This window comes from Rhinolophus hipposideros (assembly GCF_964194185.1).
Source record: "Rhinolophus hipposideros genome assembly, chromosome: 15".
NCBI classification, from domain to species: Eukaryota; Metazoa; Chordata; class Mammalia; order Chiroptera; family Rhinolophidae; genus Rhinolophus; species Rhinolophus hipposideros.
This window is the reverse complement of record NC_138061.1, coordinates 12,468,688-12,488,359: the sequence shown is the minus strand read 5'-3', so window position 1 is coordinate 12,488,359 and position 19,672 is coordinate 12,468,688. Positions and strand designations below refer to the sequence as shown.

The 19,672-nt window shown below is 37.8% G+C and overlaps 1 protein-coding gene across 1 annotated transcript in view; it reads left to right on the top strand.

Moving 5' to 3' along the window:
• Positions 1 to 16,460, top strand: part of ATRNL1 (attractin like 1) — a 579,923-nt gene extending 563,463 nt beyond the window's left edge. The window contains exon 29 of the mRNA XM_081075162.1: positions 9,713 to 16,460. Within this exon, the coding sequence (XP_080931288.1) occupies positions 9,713 to 9,837 (125 nt within the window). The 3' untranslated portion in view covers positions 9,838 to 16,460. The remainder of the gene's footprint in view (positions 1 to 9,712) is intronic.
• Positions 16,461 to 19,672: the final 3,212 nt, after the last annotated feature.

The following is a 19,672-nucleotide window of genomic DNA, read 5'->3' as shown; positions in this document are numbered from 1 at the left end:
AGTCCGTGGAGAATCTCAGTCCTGGCTTTCTCTTACCTCTCGGGGTGGATGTTCCTGTCTTCTCATAGGACCCCTTCCTCTGTCGTCAGTCCTCTGCTTGGTCTTCTTTCCTTTCTATTCTATTCTTTCTACGAGGGTGGCCTCATCCACTCCAGAGACAGAGCCTGCTGGCTCTCCACCCTAGATTTGCAGCCCCCACTTCCCTTCGTGAAGAGTTGTTTCCCGGTAGTAGAGCTTGCTGATGGCATTGGAACACTGTCATGAGCTTTTCTGGCCCAAGGTGGTTTAGAAGGGAGTGTACCTTTTCTATCCTCTCATCTCCCACCTTCCACCTAGATGTCAATGCTTCAGGCAGCCATGGAAACCCCAGATTGAAGACAGCAGAGAATCATCAGTCTGGGTCCCTGAGTAACTACGTAAAACACATGCTGCTATCTGCTGCCCCCGCCTCCCCCACATACACATTCTGACACCAATCAGGGTCACCCACCTTGGACTTGATGTAGTGAGAAATGAACTTCGATTTTGTTAAGCCCCTGAGATTTCAGGCTTTATTGCAACAGCTAGCGTTACCCACCTGTACAGTTCAAAGCCTTCAGCTTCCATCCAGCAAATAACCCCCAAGTCTACGTCTCTGGCTAGACTTTACCCCTGAGCTTCATACCTGCATCCAACGAGACATCTCCACTAAGATGCCCCCAGGTCATCAAATTCAGTACATCACCTTCCCACACACACTGGCTCTTCCTTTTTCTCCTTCATATACTAGTGAAAAGCATTTGTTGGAACTCTGCCACCCAAGCCAGAAAGCTGGGAGTGGTTCCAGACTCCTCCCTGTTTTTCATCTTCCATATTTGTATTTCCTAAATATCTGTCCTGTTTGTCCCTCTTCCTGATTGCTGCTTTCTTATCTGGTTTTAATAACAGTAGTCTCCCCCACCACCACCACACACACTCTCATCTGACCTCCATGCTACCACTAGAGGTGTCTTTTTGGAATAAAAGTCAGATCACGCCTCTCCATTCCTTAAAATCATGCCATGGTTCATTCTGGCTTACAGATTAAAAATCAATATCCTAGTTTGGCATCTAAGTCTGTTTTATTGACCCCCTTACTTCGCTTTCTTCTCTGTCACTATTCCCCCATTTGCCCCTGTGTTCCACTCATAGCAAATGTCCCGAAGTTTCCCAAATACCCTTCTCTTCATGCTATTGCATTTGGAATTCCCTGCACCCAGAACACACCACACGCCTCACGCCAGTGTTCGTCATCTGACCAGTGCCTCTGCATCCTTCAAACCTCAGCTCAGATTCCTCTGCCCTGGGACTTGTAGACCTCCACACCCATCTCAGAGACCTCCCTCCTGTTGTTCGTCCCCTCACGCATTGTGCCTCCCTCAGAGAATTGGTCTCTGTGCGATAGTGAGCCAACCTAGGAGCGCTTGCCTTATTGCTCTAGCTTGATGCTATTTGCTAATGACTTTAGAACAACTACCTTTAGCCGTGCTATGTGCAATGTACCCTCAGTGCATGTTTATGGCTATAAATTGTGTTGTCCTCCACTCCTAACTGCGTAAATGGATAAAATAAACAATACCAATTATTGTTTTTCTTTCTCTTTTGATTATAAATCATGTGCTAGCCATTTGTCCCACAGCAGCGGTTTTCTTCTAGTGGCTGTAAAGTGAACCAGTCAGGGTCAAGGGACGTGGAGTCCTGGGTTCAGGTCCCACCACAACCCCCAGCTGTGTGAGCCTGAACTAGTCATTCAATCACTCTGTGCCCATTTTTGGGCCATCTGTGAAGCAAGGACAAAAATAGCTTCCTGACCCACTTCAACAGAATGGTCTTAAGGAACAACCTAGATAATGTAAAAGCATTTTTTAACTCTAAAAAATAGATAAAAGTTGACTATTAGTAGTATTTTCAGTAATGCAAACACTGTTGATATAAACAATGCTTTCTCTGTTTAATGTTGTCATTCCTCTATTTTGCCGTTATCACTTTCAATTATTTTCACATTCTCTAATGAGTAGGTAACACACATTAAGTCATCTTTACCTTCATGAGCAAGTTCTGAATTATATTATCCAAGACATCAAAATAATTCTGGCTTGAGGATTTAATACTATCACCTCACTGACAATGTTGCTCTAAATTGATGCCCTCCTTGAATCTTTAACTCCATCTTTATATCAGATTTTGTCCCTTATTTGGCATTCCACATGGTAGGCATACTAATTTTTGAATGAATGAATGAATGAATACAACTAAAGGACAGAGGCAAAATCTTGACTGCCCAGTGTTTTGTCTACTTTGTCTACTTCCTATTTGACTTCAAACTTCTCACTCGATGATGATGATGGTTGACATTTTTGAGCTCATATGTGCCAGGCACTTTTCTAAGCCCTTTACATTTGTTTGGTTTTGTTGGTTTGTTTCGTTTGTTTTTATTAGTTTCTAAGCTCTTTACATTTAATCATCACAATAATTTGGTCAAAAGAATCTATGAACTTGATCCAGTCAGTATAAGGTAAGTTCTGTGACGAACAGGATCTTTTATGTCTTGTCTGTCTCATTCACTCTCAATCCTTAGGGACCAGAATGGTTCCTGGCATGTGTATATGAAGCACTCAATAAGTGATAATTGAATGAAGTGATTTGCTTTTCAAACAATTTTTTTGATCCTTAGGACTTTGGGTTTTTCTGGACATTTGTGATTTAAATTGTGATTTTGTATTATTATCATGAGTAACTGATTGTTTTATTATGGAAATGATGAACTTTGTATAATACTTTATAGTTTATAAAATACTTTCACATGTAATCTCATTTCATTTAAAGCAACCAATGATATTTTACTCTTAGAAATGCTAAAATACAATGTCCTTACCTAATGGAAAATAAAATATTGCCATTATTACAAAACTGTCATAGTTTAATTTCTTCCATGAACAGTAAGTACCTCAGTTAACTTAAATTAATGATGACTAGGGCTTACATTTTAAATAAACCAATAAAATTTCCTAGTATGTCATTAAAATTAGAATTGATAAGAACTAAAAGAAGCTTTATTTGTTAAGAACCCTGCAGATTTGCGTTAAACAATGACTCGAGACAGTAATGGTCATTATTTACTCAGCACGTTCTAACCAATGAGGGAACAGTTCCTATAAAATTTAGGGAGCACCTGGTAATGTTATAGAAAGCGCCCTCAGTGGTACTACAGTAGGATTACATCTGAGAGTACTTGTGCAGTGTTTCTTTAAGTGAAATATTTAAATATTATGATGTGTTAAAGGCCAAACAAAAATGTATAGCCAGAATACAATTATCATGTGTATTTAAACATTGACATCTGAAGCTGTCATTGGTTTTTAGTAGGTGAAGGGAAATAATCTCTTTCAACTCTCCGACAAATAGGACTCGTCCATTTGTCATTCCAGTGTCTTCCGCACTTGAAGTATTTCCATTTTTGTTCAACAATGTAACCTTTGGAGTTTTGCCTAATAATGACTTCAGTTGTGCTGGACTTCCAACAGATAAATTGAAATGGAAATGCATATTTTCTAATTATGCATCCTGCCCTGGTTGCGTATTGGCAAGGATGGCCACTCTGAATGTTAAATGAAGTTTGCACAATAGCTGGAGTCCATGTAATATCAAAGTTTCCCAAAGTCACTTTCTTAACCATGTGAAGGATAGCCAAGACTCTGATTGGTAGTAGGTAGCTATATACAATCAGAGGGAAAACATTTCAACATCCCAGCATGGTATTTCCATTTAAATCTGATTACAGTGAAATAAAACTGTAGCCATTAAAGGTTTAGAAGAACTACAAATACAAGCCGTAAAAGAAGACAGATAGTAAATGAGGTAGTAAAACATTTCAGCAGGGCAAACAGTTTACAGCACTCATTCACGTCTTCCCGAAACAGACTGTGCAATTCACTACAGACCTCGCACCGTTCCCTGAGCTCCACTTAAACCTGCAATTAACCTTTCACGCCTAATGAAGCTGTTTTCCTGGAAAATTAAAATATATAGTGGTGCCTGCTTTTATACAGACTGGGGAGGAGAGCATTTCAAAATGAATGACTTTTCTGAGCCTTTGTTCAAATGTAAAATGAAAGTGTTCTGTTTGTATATAAAGTGAGAATATTCTTTCCAAAGCAATTTCATTTGATGTGCCGTGTTTTATTACTGTACTTATTAATTGTTCTGCATAATTGTAAAAAAACACACATCAGTAATTTTATGCTTAGATTGTTACTGCTGGAGTCTGCTAATACCATTCTACTTCCATTAGGAAAAGCTAGAGTTTTTCTAAAGATAACTAAATTTCCAATGGTTCTCCTTGGTGGGTTTCATCACAAATTTGGTGGTTTAAAAGGGTATATTTGCTACTTAAATGTTTAGCTGTTAGACATTTGCATTGCTTTCACTTTAGGGCATGTCTGCATATGCTTATTGAGAAACAAATATCTTAAGTTTTAGGAAGAAAATACTTTTTTTTTTTCTAAGATTCTGGTAAAGATCTAGTCTTGGTACATCTTCTACTTCTTTACAAAATACCGGTGGTAGCTCCTGGCATTCAAACCAATGACTACTAAATCTGCCCATGTTCTGAAGGAACTCTGCATGGTCCCAAAGGAGTCCTCTTCCTTCACAGCTGGCCCCATCACTGGTGATGCCCATGTTAGCAAGCACCAGTTAGAAACACCACGAAACCATGCAAAATGGAGTCGGAAACAGAAGACAGTACTTCCTTTCTTAGGAGATTTATAATTCATATTTAAATGATCTGAATGTCATAGAGGTTGGTTTTTAAGAACTACAAGTGCAAAAAGGTAGAGCTTACAATAAATATTTAAACCCCAGTATTTTTATTGAATCTACTGGCATATTTTGATGTAAATTCTGCTAGCCCGCGGCATCTGTGCATTATCTTGACATGGTAAATGAAATTCCTTTAGACCACCAGTCTAAAGTAATGAATTGTTCCCCCAGTTAATTGTATTGCTTTGATAACAAGGTACTATGCTAGGCCTAGAGAACACAATAAGTGGATTTCATCAGATGATTTGTGTGGCGTTTTGAAAAATGATCTTCTGGAGTGACCTGATTTTAATGGAGCTCTAAGGGTACCCAGCACGGGCCACCGCTCAGCATCCTACTGGTTGGAAGGGCTTCCCCATATGGTATCGGGAATGTGGGGTCGTCACCAGATAACCTATTGAGGGAAAGTTTCAAGGGAAGTCTAAATCAAGAGAAAGCGTTTGCCTCAAAGGGCAATGCAGAGAATTTATTTCTAAATTGTTTTTATTTTACCGATACCTGTTTTTTTTTCTAATCCAGGAAAGATCTCAAGCTATGTTTATCTCTTCTTTGCCAGTGCGAAAATAAACTAAGACCAATCGAATAATAAGCAAAGGCTATTTATTCAGAACTTGCTGTAGCAAGGCAGTCGGCCTCCACAGCTTGGTTATTGGCGGAAACTTAAAGATAGACCCATGTGTAGGAATGCTTTAGAGTAGAAAAAAGAGAAGACTTTTCAAGTGTGCCCTGACTCCAGGCTGGTGGGGGGGAGGGGAAGGAGGAGCTGGAGGCGGGCTGACTAGAAGGGGGGCATTCTGTGTGGTTGGTTAGGGGTGCATATTTGTCTTTCTCTGGTTGGTCCTAAGTTGGAAGCAGGGACAAAAGTTATGAAAGCTGTCAATTACTAACAGTGGGTATTTGAGGCCCATCGTTACTGGGCTAATTATTTGACTTCCTTGATTGTTATTAAATATAGCAGGCTGGCTTCCTCTGCTGGTTATCGTAGATAAGGGTTGGTTTCCAAGGCAGGTTGCTGGAGCTTGTGGGCCAGAGTTCTTTTTTTATATATGGCCAGTTGGTATATTCAGTCTCTTACCACATATAAATATTACTTTTCGGGGGAGGGGGTGGTAATATTGTGTCTTGTAAAGGCTTGACTTTTCTTTTTATCAATTAAGATGCATATTAGCGGAAAGGGTAAAATTTTCAAATGGCTCCCGTTTTCAAATGGCTCCTTTTTCCTTTAAATAATTCCCTACCCCCCCCCCAAAAAAAAGTATGTTAGAGGGAAATGACAGAAAATACTTTAAATTCTTTTTCTCTTTTGTACTGAGTCTTCCGCATACTACACAATTCAGGAAGACAGGGACCTTGTCTCTCTTGTTTACTCTTGTGTCCAGGGCCTCTTGTAGGTTGAACGAGAACCTAGCAATTTCTTCGTTGTTGTTGTTTAAAGTTCTCCACATATTAAAGTATGAAGAAATGCAAGCATAGCAGCAGAAACTTACACCCAACAATTTGACACTTAAGGTGCACACACACACACACACACACACACACATGCATGCAGTTATTATGATTATTGTTCTGTTCATAATTAACTTACAGAATTGATAAAGCAGAATAACTCATGCTATGCCCTAAGCTGTGTGGCCACAAGTAACAGACACAAGCTTCAATCTTAATGGAAACTTCACTTGGCCCATCAAGAAGATAAGACCTGGGCATGTGGCCCTCTAGGCATCCTCTGTGAGTACACTTGGTGGACACTCAAATGTCACTGCCTGGAGGAATGCGAGGTTTCCTACATACACAATGCCATTTAGGCAGAATCTGAGAATGCAGTTGATTGTTCCATTTTCATAGGAAAGGATAAAAAGCTGTCAAATTAAAACTAAGCATGATGTGCAAATTTATTTGTAAGTGAAGAACTGAAATATGCTTTATGATTTATTATTTTCAACTGACTGTGTTTTCAAGCTTACGAATCATTAGTAAACCCAGGATATGTTGTGAGAGACACTGCTTTAATTAGGCTTTGGACTTCACATTCCCTGAAATGCAAAGATCCAGTGACAGTTTCGGATTAGCATAAAATCTCTTCTTTTGGCAACTCGAACTGTTTACTTCTCTCCTGGCACTGTAGCTTCTGTAAGGAAAACAGCCTTTGTGGCCATATGCAAGTGGAATTGTTTTTCAGAGCTCCTTTGGACTAGGTCATACAGTAGTTTAATGAATAACATGATTTCATATTTGGATGCTGTGATCATTGAAATTAGTATAAGTAGTCTCTGTCCACATTAAAAGAGACATATATTATTTGTCATATTTGGCTGTCTCTGGATAAGATGGAGCCAGGAATGAAATAACAGAAGGTTGTAAATTATGACAGAAGTCTGCCAGGAGATCTGAGGGAACTTAAGGTCTGTCTAAACTGAACTTGTAATTAGTAAAACTATGGTCTGTGATTTTCTTTTAAATAACATGCTTCAGCTCCCTCCCTTAAAGAAATAACAAAATCATTATTTTCTACAGCAGAATAAGTGGTTAAAACATCTATGTTGAACACTTTAGAAATTCATATATGCTCTTCAAAAGTCAATGAAAATTTTTTATTTAAACTTTGACGAAACCTTTGAATTTGCATTATCTCTAAGAGATTCAGGATAATATTTAATATCCTGAACGTGTAGATTATTTAACAGTAACCCTTGAAAGGTAAATATGTAAGAATATCACTTTAGCCAGTGATAACTAATTTTTTACCCCCTGTCCTTACTAACACCGTCAATTTCTCCTTCTCCACAAATATCTTTTCTTCTGTTTTCAAATGGCTCCTTTTTCCTTTAAATAAAATGCATGTACTCAGATAATCATATGCATCTACATATATTTCACGTCTGTCCTTGATGTTTCCCCTATAAACCAGCTTAGAATAAATTGACCCACAGGAATAAAATGGTTCAATGACACCTTACCTAGGATAAAACCCAAAAGTGAGGACTTCTAAGAGCAGCACGTTGAGAAAATGTCTCTGAGGGCTCAGTTATTGGTTCACCTCAATTCAGAGTCCAGTCCCCAAGACCTTGGAGAAGGCAGTCTGGTCTGCTGGTTTAGTATGGTGGTATAGTACGTTTTGTTTTACTCAACAGAAACTAAAATGATTCATGTGTAGACATGATAAACCAGGGCATCTGGTTGAGCCATTGCTTATACAAATTTAGGAAAGTCTTTACGATCCCTGAACATCTTACCAAATGTTCTTGTCAATCAATGGACAAAACTATGTAACTAAACAGTATTCTTTTTATTACCCATGATAGCTAGAGATCCATTTTTGTGTTGATATTTTGTTAGTAATACTCAAGGTCCTTTTCTTATACCTAAGACATTTACCAGCTAAATTTCTACAGATTCTCTTTCATCCATGTCTACTTGTGCACAGTCCAACTCTATCTTTAGGGTGCTTTTTTTTTTTCTTAAAAAAGTTTGAGAGAATGAAAGGACAAGCCACAGACAGGGATAAAATATTTGCTGAACACATATCTGATAAAGGACTGGTATCCAAAATATAAAAGAACTCTCTTAAAGCTCAACAATAAGAAAACAAACAGCTCAATTAAAAATGGGCAAAAGAGCTGAATAGATACATTACCAAAGAATACATACATATGACAAAAAAGCATAGTAAAAGACGCTCAACATCATATGTTATTAGGGAATTGCAAATTAAAACAACCGTGAGACACAGCCACATACCTATTAGAACAGCTAAAATCCAAAACACCAAATGCTGACAGAGATGTGGAGCAACGGGTGCTCCCATTCATTGCTGGGAGGAATACAAGATGGCACAACCACTTTCGAAGATAGTTTGGCAGTTTCTTTCAAAGCTAAAAAAACACACATAGGTTTACCACGTGACCCAAGGATCATGCTCCTAGGTAATTTGTGAATTGCCAACTTATGTCCATACAAAAACTTGCGTGTGGATATTTATGGAGCTTTAGTCATAATCGCCCTTCAATGGTTAAACAAACTGTGTTCCACCCACACAGTTATTCAGCGATAACAATAAATGAGCCATTGAGCCAAAAAAAAAAAAAAAAAAGATATGATGGAACTTAAAGGCATATTGCTAAGTGAAATAAGAGAAATAAAAGAATCTTAAAATGCTCATATTTTACTATTCCAACTATTACATATGATATTCTGAAAAAGGCAAACTATGGAGACATTTTAAAAAAAAAATCAGTGATGATTACCAGAGACTCAGGGGAAGGGGAGAGATATATTGGTAAGGCACAGAGGATTTTTAGGGCAGTGAAAGTATTCTATGGGAATATATGACATTATACATTTGTCAAGACCCATAGAACTACAATGCAAAGTGAGAACCCTAATGTAAACTAGGGACTTTAGTTGATAATTATGTATCGATACTGGTTCAATTTGTGTATAAACCTAAAACTGCCCTAAATTTTAAAAAAAAGTAATATAATGACTTTTGTTCTGCAAGCACCACACACACAAAAATAGTAACCCTAGAAATTTCTTGTACATCCAGAGCAAACTTGTGTTCAGATATAGAAGCTAAGTGTGGGGTCATGTTCACAACTGATTGTGGTATTTTGTCACACATTAAATTCAATTGTCTGAAGTCAGAGTCAGTTAACTTCATCAGATCCCTGTTCTTCTCCCTCACATGTGAAGTCTATATGTCTGAGTTAAGAAACGTTGTAAGTCAAGGGTAAACTACTTGATAACTTCCAATAAACAGCTAAATGTTTGCTGACTGAATGTCAAACAATAAAAATAAGGTGCTAAGCCACCACTCTCGCCATCCCGGAAGTATCTAACCAAATATTTAAAGACCTTTTTCTTTTCCTTCCAGGCCTTGCAATTGCCAGTGCTCTAATAGATATTTCACAACAGAAGCCTTCAGATAGTAAAGACAAGAATTCAGGAGTCCGAAATCGAAAACACCACCTCTCCACACGTCAAGGAACTTGTGTCTGAGAAGCAGGGACTACTCCTGGATATTCTGGACTGTTTGACTTTGCACATGGCTTCCATTAAGGCTGGTCTATGTCCTCAATTGTTATGGAGGCAAAAATGTATGGTCCCAGGACCCAAGAACAGTTCCCTCCAAATGGGCAATGACCCAAGTGGCCAAAGAATGTTTATGAGTTTTATAAAAGTAACAGTGTTGAAGGTCACAGGTGATAAAGTCAGTTTTTATGTCTCTCTTAGGCTTATCCTAGATAACATTACGTTACTCTGGAAAAGATGTATATTGTTTCTTAATGCAGATGAAAAATAACGTAATTGGTATAAACCAAACTGTTTATATCCCAAGACTTTAAAGAAAGACATTTTATAATGCCTGAATGATAAGAATTGTACAGTTTTTGCCTCGTTAGCAAATTTAAATCACTTGTTTATGAACAGGAAATGAACAAATCGCAATGGCTTTAAATGCTGTTTTAGCTCACTGTAAATGTAAATGAAAGATTTTGATTTAGTAGGATGTAGGCAATGTATTTAAATATTTCACATGACCGCATCATGTCCAAATGCAGTTTGAGAATGTGACTATTTTCCACCTAACTGGAATGCAGACCCAAATGAGTCCATTTGGGTGGATGGTATGTTCAAGTTCACAGGTGGTTTATTAGAATTCTGAGTGAAGAAGACCTTCCTATCATCCATGCCAACTGCCTAACATATTATCAGAGCTGATGGCGCATGGAAAAGCCTGTCCAGCAATCAATTTTCCCCCTCCTTCCAAACAGAGCCTCCAATACCACAAACCTGAAGAGGCTGAAATGGTTATTTTTACAGTGTATGAGCTTCTGCTCTAGTATGGTAATTTTTTAATTGCCTAGGAATCACTGGATCAGACCTAAGTGATGCATCTGCATTTTTATAAGAATAGGTCATCTTCTTTGGGCCTTCTTCTTCTAGCAGCTGGATTCTATCTACCTTTACAAGTGTTATGAAAATTATTTTTTAGAGGCAACACCTCCCAAGTTACAACATGACCCAGGGGCCTTCCTGTCCATTCTTACACTGAGAACACAAGGAGGGAAAAGCATTTACTGGCAAGCATCTACAAAAATCTTATTTCCAACACGAGAGCGTTGGTGTCATCAGAGAAAGTCTGCAGTTTAAAAACTAAAGTTCATTCTTGCCTGCGTTCAGTCTATTCTTAATGACTCAAAACTGAATTACGGCAAAAGGGAAAATGCTATAAAACAGCTTGGAACATAGGATCATTTGTGTCCTAATTTTGACCACAGTTCACGATGAACAGATCTTATTGGGAACTATAGTTTCTTAATTTCATGGTGACTGCAAGACATATGTAGAAAACACTGATAGAGGCATCCAAAGCTGCTTTATATGATACAGTTTTGTTCAATATGAAAGTCACTTAAATATAATTGATGTTTAGTACTGCCTATGTACTTTTCACATTCTTTGGATTTCTGGAAGGTAATGACACTTCACTGTTTACAGCTAATGCATAGTTACTTGCATGCTATTGTGCAGTAGTGGAACACGACCCTATTGTGATATGAAATGTTTATTTCATAATGCCATTTATACACAGCTTAATTTGATGAGGATCGAATGTAATATATATCCGGAATGATCATACAATATGTAGTTGCATTGTATATAAGATTGCTAGGTTGCGTCTAACCTTGACAATATCATTGTTTTAACAGTTAAGGCATTTATGAAGTATAGTATATATTCCTTACGTTGGCATGATAATTTTGCTATTTTCCATGCATTAAAAATCAGACTAATTCTTAGAGGAATTTTATCTATAGACTGTGGGGTTTTTGGGGGGAAGAGGGGAGAGTGGAGCTTGTTGTTTTTACCTTCCTATGATAGTTTATCTGTCAAAAAGTGAGCAAAGTTTGTAAATGTCTCCTAAAAACAATCAGGCAATTTTATTAGCTTCTTTCTGGACTCCTTTAAATGTTAATTTGCTTTTCCTGGAGAAATAAATTGACAAAACTGGTGATTACAAAAATATAACCATTTAAAAATAAAATGATTGCCCACTTTTTTTATGATTGCCATGAGAGAAAGCTTATATAATGAAAACACAAAAACATACAAAGTTGTGTATAAAATCTATTTCAGCTCTATTTTTAGAGAGTCAACCCAAATAGTATTACTGTGAAAGAATTATCAAGCTTCATCCATCTGGAATCCCATCAGGTTATTCAAACTTGAAAATTTGAATTTTAGAGAATTATGGGACATAATGCAATGTTAAGTTAAAGTCGTACTATACCTTTCTGGGCCAAATATTGCTAACTTCATGACTAATTATGCAATATCTTCTCAACTTATCAAAGCTTTTTACTGGCAATAAAATCCTTCACCCTCAGGTGAAGTGGACTGAAAAAGTCCTTAGGGATAATCGCTTTGAATGTGTTGTGTTCTTTTTTTCAACACCTCGCAACAACCTTCAATTTAAATGCTTTCTTTTTTTTTTTTTCTAACCATACCCCAAGTATGCAGATACTCTCTAAGAAGTTAGCAAGTAAATGACTGATTCTCTTGAAAACTTATCTTAGTGGAATTCTGTCCATATCAGTTTAGAATGACTTTGAAAAATTCCTTAGATTTTTAGGATGTATTCTTCTTCCAAGTAGGAAAAGTGTTGGTTAAATAAAATGGGGAGTTTTTTAAATTAACCTGGGGACACCGTTTGGACACACCTAGAGAATTCTTGTTGAAAGACTGCACAAGCTTACTGATTGATTTAATAATATTAAGAGGATTGAGATTTTCATAATTGCTTTTAAATGAAAATGTATTTCAGTGATTAACATAGAAGGAAAATGTATGCCAGTTATGTTATGTTCACTAGGAAAACTTCTAATAGGACGTATTTCCATGTGCAATTGATACTTGCTGTACTTCCCAATATCTCATTTTCTTTGGGTTCCAGTAAGACAGAGTGAGCACATGGCTGTTGGGCTGCTGCTGCAGGGTCATTTAAGTGCAGACTAGACTGGTGGACAGGCTTGGGAACAGACGTTGGAATGTTGGGACCAGCTTTGGGCTGTGTGGTGCTGAGCAAGTTTTAACCTCTGAAGCCTTACACTCTACATCTGTGAGGGGAGGTAGCCCACTTTGCAGAACTGTTGTGGGCCTAGGAGAAAATAAACAAAGCCCCCAAAGCAGGCCCACAATGTAGTGCAGCTGGGATCGACAATTGTGGGGCCACCGGGCCACTCTTTTTCTACCAAGTGTTTTATGAATCCAGCTCTTAATTTTTCATCCATCTTTTCACCATAGGTTAAAAGAAATGGTAGCTTTTGGCAAATGAAGATTTCACGAAAATCTTCAGTAAGTTCCTGTATTTCTAGGGTACAGAAACATACAAATAACAAAAAACTACTTTGATATTTGGGTCAATAGAGCATTTGACTCTTTCAAAATATATACCGTTTTAATAGACTATTTTTAAAATTACTGCTTGATGACATTTAGACAGAAACATCAATTGCCGCTTTCACATTCAAATGAGGCAAGAAGGGATCATTTGCCATTTGCCACTTTACTAGGGTGAGTGTAAAACTTAATCATAAGAACTGTCCAGGTTAGCACAGATTCCTACCTTTCCTTCTAGACATTAAACTTCAGAAGGACTGGATTGGACCCTGGAGATGAATAAGCTTTATAAGCACCTCGGTGATACCTATGATTGGGCAAATTAGGGAAACACCGCCCTGGGCCAAAGAGCTGTTTTCATCAACAGAAGAATTTCTTTAAGTAATGAAGTTGTCTCTCTAACTCAAAATGCTTTAAGTAATTTTCCAGGAAATACAATCCATCTGCTTGGTGTTGTAGCAGTGCTTTCATTGTAGTGTAGAGTTAACATTTTTGTTTTCTCAATTTTTTTTTTAATTAAGCATTAGAACCATATCAGTACATATGTATACAGGTGTGCATGCCAACCAGACTTAAAAAGTGAACATTTTATGCTATTGTGTGCTGTTTATCAGGAGATTGATTACTGGAATGAAAACATTGGGTCCACCCCCACTGCCAGATGTAGTTTTTTGGTTTTTGGTTTTGGGGGTGTTGTTTTTAACCCTTCTGAGTGACAAAAGGAAAAAGCACTCAACAGCTGAAAAGCTCCTCCCCCATCTAAGGCTTGGTTGTAAAATTTGTGTTATTGAATTCCACGTTCAAAATATATTTTCTCTTTTCCCCTCTTCACTCGATTTTTGTTGGCTTTTTCTATATCATTCTTTGAATGGTGTGCTGAGCACTTGGAATGTTCCTGAGAATGGAAGCCACACTCAAAGCCTTAGTGGCCAAGATTCCGTTTATCACTAACGGTCTCTGCCCCGGCTGGCTGTGTGTCCTGTGTTTACATAAAAAAAGAGGACGCGACAAGTCCTCTTTCTGTGACTGGTACAGCCATACATAGCTGAGGAGTTTTCTAGAAAAGTCTGCTGGCTCTTTGGCACACTTTGGGTTGAGTTCCCTGGGTTGGCACTGTAGTGCCTGGCATAGGTCGTTGCAGCCAGGGCTGAGCTTTCCTTTCCCCAGCCATACTAATGAAAATAGCAAGTGGTATTATTTTGCTTTCCAAATAGGAGACTATTATACTTTTGGATGAGTTTTGATACACTGCATGTCCCTTCCCCAATTCTGACTTGTCTGCCTCCCAGGGCGCCCACCCTTTTGAAATAATTGTGCCCCATTCAAGGATAGGTTATGGAGCAGTCCGAATTGAACAAGAAACCAAACCTCTTAAAGACCACTGCAGAAAGGCTGTATTCTTACCATCCAAAGGCTTGACAAATTTTATTTTGGGCACAAGTGTAATTTTCACTCAGGCAAGTTAGCTATTTAAGAATAAGCTTCTTCAACCCAGCTGTGTGCATGGTCAAATAGGAGGTCCTATTCTAGAGAAAACCCCTAGGAAAATTGCATTAGTGAATAAATTCATGTAACAGTTCTTTGTGCTTTTGTCGCCCCAAAAGATATCTTTTAAAAAAGATGTCTGTGCTTTGTGATACATAAGGTATCTTAGAATAGGTGCTGTGTGGGAACACACTTGAGTTTTAATGTGAACTCCAGTACCAACTTTTTCTAATACTTTGGGCCAGTTGTCTAAACTGTTTCTAAGTAAACTGGGATAAAAATGGTCATCCAACTCACCTACGTGTTGTGATGGGCTTTTGTTGTTGAAATGGAAAATAGATCAGAATTTATTGTTTTCTTTTAGTTTGAAAAGGTTCAAGGTTAAATTCGGGGAATCACAAGCAATGATTTTACCCTTGAATTTTTTTTGTAACACTAGAATGCATATATGTGCCAAAGTTCCTGAATAATTAAATTGTAATAGAAACCAATGTTATGTGTTACCTGGTGATTCAGTGTTGTGCTTTTCAGGATTTTTACAATGCTATTACATATTTCAAATATCATCTTCAACTAAATGGTAATTTTACAGCAAATACTAACAGATCGTGTTGGGTTTTTCTTTCCCATCACCACACATCTCTCCTGACCCTTCACTGACTAGTCAGCTCATTTCCCCCAGCAGCGGACTAGCAGTCTCATACTTCTATCAGTGCTTTACAAATAAATAAATAAATAACATAACATAATGTACGTCTTGCACATCTTCATTCCCTTGTGACAATGCATGTTGGCAGCAGTAATCTTTTCCTTTAGATCGGTTTGTTTGAAATACGAGGGCACTTAAAAAGGAGGCCGCCTGGAAGGACACCAATAAAAATACCAGCTCAGCTTAAAACAATTTGATTTCAACCCAAAATGAATTACCTTGCAACACAAACAGATAATGGCAAACAGGATATTCTACTTATCAAGACTACTCCCTGCAGAGAGTCAGAACTCAGGGTTCATTTGAAGCTCGTTACCCTGTGAGGATAAAAGAATATGGTCTCCCGAACATGTATGAGCTAGTTGGAAGAGGAAATAAAGTAAGTATCCAACGACCACTCCTTGCTGATTTCTGAAGTGACAGCTCCAATTTGACCTTCCAATGCAAAAATTCCATCAGTGTGGCTGTTAAAAGAAATGGCCTTTCTGTAAGGGAAACTACCCAATCGCATCCTTGAGTTTTCCAGAAGGTGGTGTCTGTGATGACTTCTACAAACTAGGAGCTTGCAAAGACATATCAGGATGTCTTTTTTGTGTTTTTATACACAATATGAAATGTTTTAGTGACATAATATTCCTTTTCTAGATGTTCAATGAATGGTTATGGGGCAGATTTTTATTGATAATTCTTGTTTTCAGAGTATATATGAACCACTTATGTTTTGTGCAGTTGTGAATTGAGAATTGTTCTGTGCTAAAGAATGTCCAAAGAAAGCACATGCTTTTATGGGAACCCCTTGGGGAGCAACAAAAACTCAACAATTTTGTAGTGTTTTAAATATTACAGCCATGTCTTTCCATACTGCATTAATACAGTTAATGATAGCCTTCCCTTTTTTTGGTGCAAATTAATTTGTGTAGTCTTGATGTAGTCTTGATAATTACCCTCATAATGTAGTCTCTAAGGGATTATTTATAATATTTGCAAAGATTATGGCAATGTCAAGTTTATCCTCTTGGTGGAATTTAAGGCAAAGAATAATGATTAACAACTGCAAAGTTTGAAGTCTCCTATGACTGTTGGTATAATGTTTTATTCCATTTGTAAAACAAGTCACTCATGTCACTGAAAATTAAATGCAAATCTCCAAAATTGGGTCTTACGCACATTAATATCAGTCTGAAATAGCAGCATTGTTTGGGTGTTCTGTGCTTTATCTTATATGAACCAGTCTGTAAACTATACAGTGAACTGAAAATATTCAAGGAAATAGGGGTAGTTGAATCACTTCTCAATTTTTTCAACGACTGTTGAGAACACATGATCTAGTGGTTAAAGTGGAGACCTGGGAAAACTAGAAGGAAACCAAGATTCCATCCTCCATGGAATGACTAAGCCTCGCCATGTTTTATTTATATTGTGTAGACAAATGAGAACACTGCTTCCTTCATTCCAGGGTACTTGTGAGAAATAGAGTTTTCAGAACCTTAGATGCAGCCCTGTATCACTATTTTTATCAGAAGTCTGTCCGTACAGTATTGTCTATAAACATTTGGTAATAATAGTCTTTAAATTGTCATAACACCTGTAACAATTTGATTTCCTAAAGATATTCCCATGGGTTATTATTCAATGTTTTCTAGCTTTTGAAGGTGGTGGGAAGCATCATATCTCACTGACCTGAAGACGCTGTTGTAACTATTGTATCGGTATATATAGGAATGAATAACGTGCCATATCATGATTTGAATTTCCATTTGTAGCTGAAGTTTCACAATTGGTGCTTTCTGGTCCACTGTTAAATGATAAAGTTACTCATCTGTACATAAGCTTCTGAAATTTTATCAGGTGATTACGTAAATGAAGTATTTTACACAAAGCATTAAACATTTGTATCAGAAAGAAGAGCTCACATTAATTCTCAATCAATATTGGCATTTGTAAGACACGTTGAAAACTCTCAACAAAATAATAAACAAAAACATTTTTCTCTCTTCCTGTTAGTCATCCTCTAGATATTCTTTTCTAGATAAACAATCTACAGTGTGTTTACTGAAGCTTACATTGATATTCCCTAATAGTGTTTGCAACTTGAGTTTTATTCCAGCAGCTACACGAAATGAGTCCACAGCGCAGAGCAGCCAGGCCCCTCTGGACCTTGAGATTATTTGTTCTCTCACTGTTCTAAAGGTAATTAAGGAGCATTGCATGTTTCTCAATTAATGATTTCTCATTCAACAGGGGATCTTTGATGCTAATTTGTTTTAATCAGGGCAGAGGCTGCTCAAAAACTCTAAACAATTCAGTGAAGAGGAACTAGGAATTTTTAATCAAGTGGAAGAGATTTAAATGCTATGAGGGCCGCATCCATCATGCACTTTCAATTCCTGTTCATTTTACTATGTTCTTCTGAGTTTTATAAACCAATCAAAGCTTGAATAGAGTGTATTTTATTGTGCAATATGATTTTTCCTTATATATTTGTGTGTATATGTAATGAATTCCATTTAAAACCTGCTTACATACAACCTTCATTTCTCTATATGGGATGTGTGTATGCATACATCTAATACCTTTATTATATACACTTGTAAATATAGAACATATGTATGTAAGGGTATATTTACATATATGTAGCAAAAGAATAATGGACGATATGTTTTAAATGAGCGTTAGGTTTAAAATTCTTTTCACCCCTTGGACAACTGTCCTGAGTGCTTTATAATGTGAGCTGCGAAATCAAATTGCATTACGTACATGGAAACACTTATAAGCCATGAACCTGGAAGAGCTGGTACAGTGTGATTACACTCCAGTTTGTGTAAACAAATGACTTCACCAGGTGACTATGTCTTATGGAAATAAATACTCAAAGTAGTTACCTTTTCTGATCGGGTTCTAGCTTCTCACTCTGATGCCTTCATTCACACCAAGGCTACCTTGCAGGAACATCAATCATGTGAAAATGAGGTGGGTTTTCTTTTTTTCTGTCCTCCAACTGACTATAGAAAAATCTCAAGAAAAGCTTGAGAGACCTAACTAGTTAAATACTTATTGGTTCAGTGTAAGTGGGAAAACAAACTTTGCTTCTTAACCTTAGAGTAGATCAAAATCTGTAGAGCCTGTTAAAACAGATTGCTGGGCCCACTCCTAGGGTTTCTGTTTCAGTAGGTCTGGAATGGGGCAGGAGATTTTCATTTCTAACAAGTTCTCAGGCGATGTGAGGCTGGTGGGGCTAGCAACCGCACTTTGAGAACTTCAGTTATAAACAAATAAATCGGAATGAGGTGGCCACAGCACTGAGCAATCAGTCTGCTTTCCTCCTACATTCCAGTGTACTTTTCTCAGGTTCTCTGCCAGACAGCTGGGCCTTGTGTGTCTCTGAAGTGGCCTCTGTGTGAATTGCTGGACCAGTTGGGCAGGGACTATGTGGTGGGTTTGGGCATGGGGGTGGCATTAGTGCCTGTATTTTAATTCATAGAGATCCCGTGAAGGGCTTTGGAGGATTTGTAAACATTTGAAAACAAACTTGAGTGGAAATGACAATCTAGTATATGTTGCTAATGGGTGATGCCGGAAGCCAAACTGTCTTTGTAAAAAACTCGACCAGGATGATGTTTTTCAGCCCTGCTAGGATAAGCATGATCTGGGCTGTCGGGCATCTGTGTTTTCAATAAGGGCTCCAGTGAACTCATCAGACAGGTGTAGGGAACTCTATTTGAAAACCCCATTCTTTCTCCTTGGAACTAGTCTTCACAGTGTTGCTAAAATTGCCTGTATAGAATGTCAGAGGGAAGCCCATTCATAAATCCTCTGTCTGGGGCAAGTGCCCAACTACTACAGAGGCTGACCTTGGTCGCTCGGCTTTTCCTGACATGTGGCATAACTGCAATGATGGGGCATGAATTGGCCCAGTGTGCCTCTCAGCTTTATAATTAGTGCACATAGTGTGATGAGTTGAGTTGGGATTTGCTTTGATTCTGTCAAGGCTGTGGGTTGTATCCGACTTCCCAATCGTGAGGCAGACTGGGGATGGGGGTACTAGGTTCTTGTGTGTCAGTATGAATGGTTATTGAATTACATTTACATCTCTCCTTAACATTAATTAGTGGGCAAGGAATCAAATGCTGAAAGAGGATCCTGTTCTGAAATACATTTTCTCAAAGTGCAAGTAGTTAATAACACTTACTATGTGTCAGGCCCTATGCATGTTTTTAATCCTCCTATCACCAATAA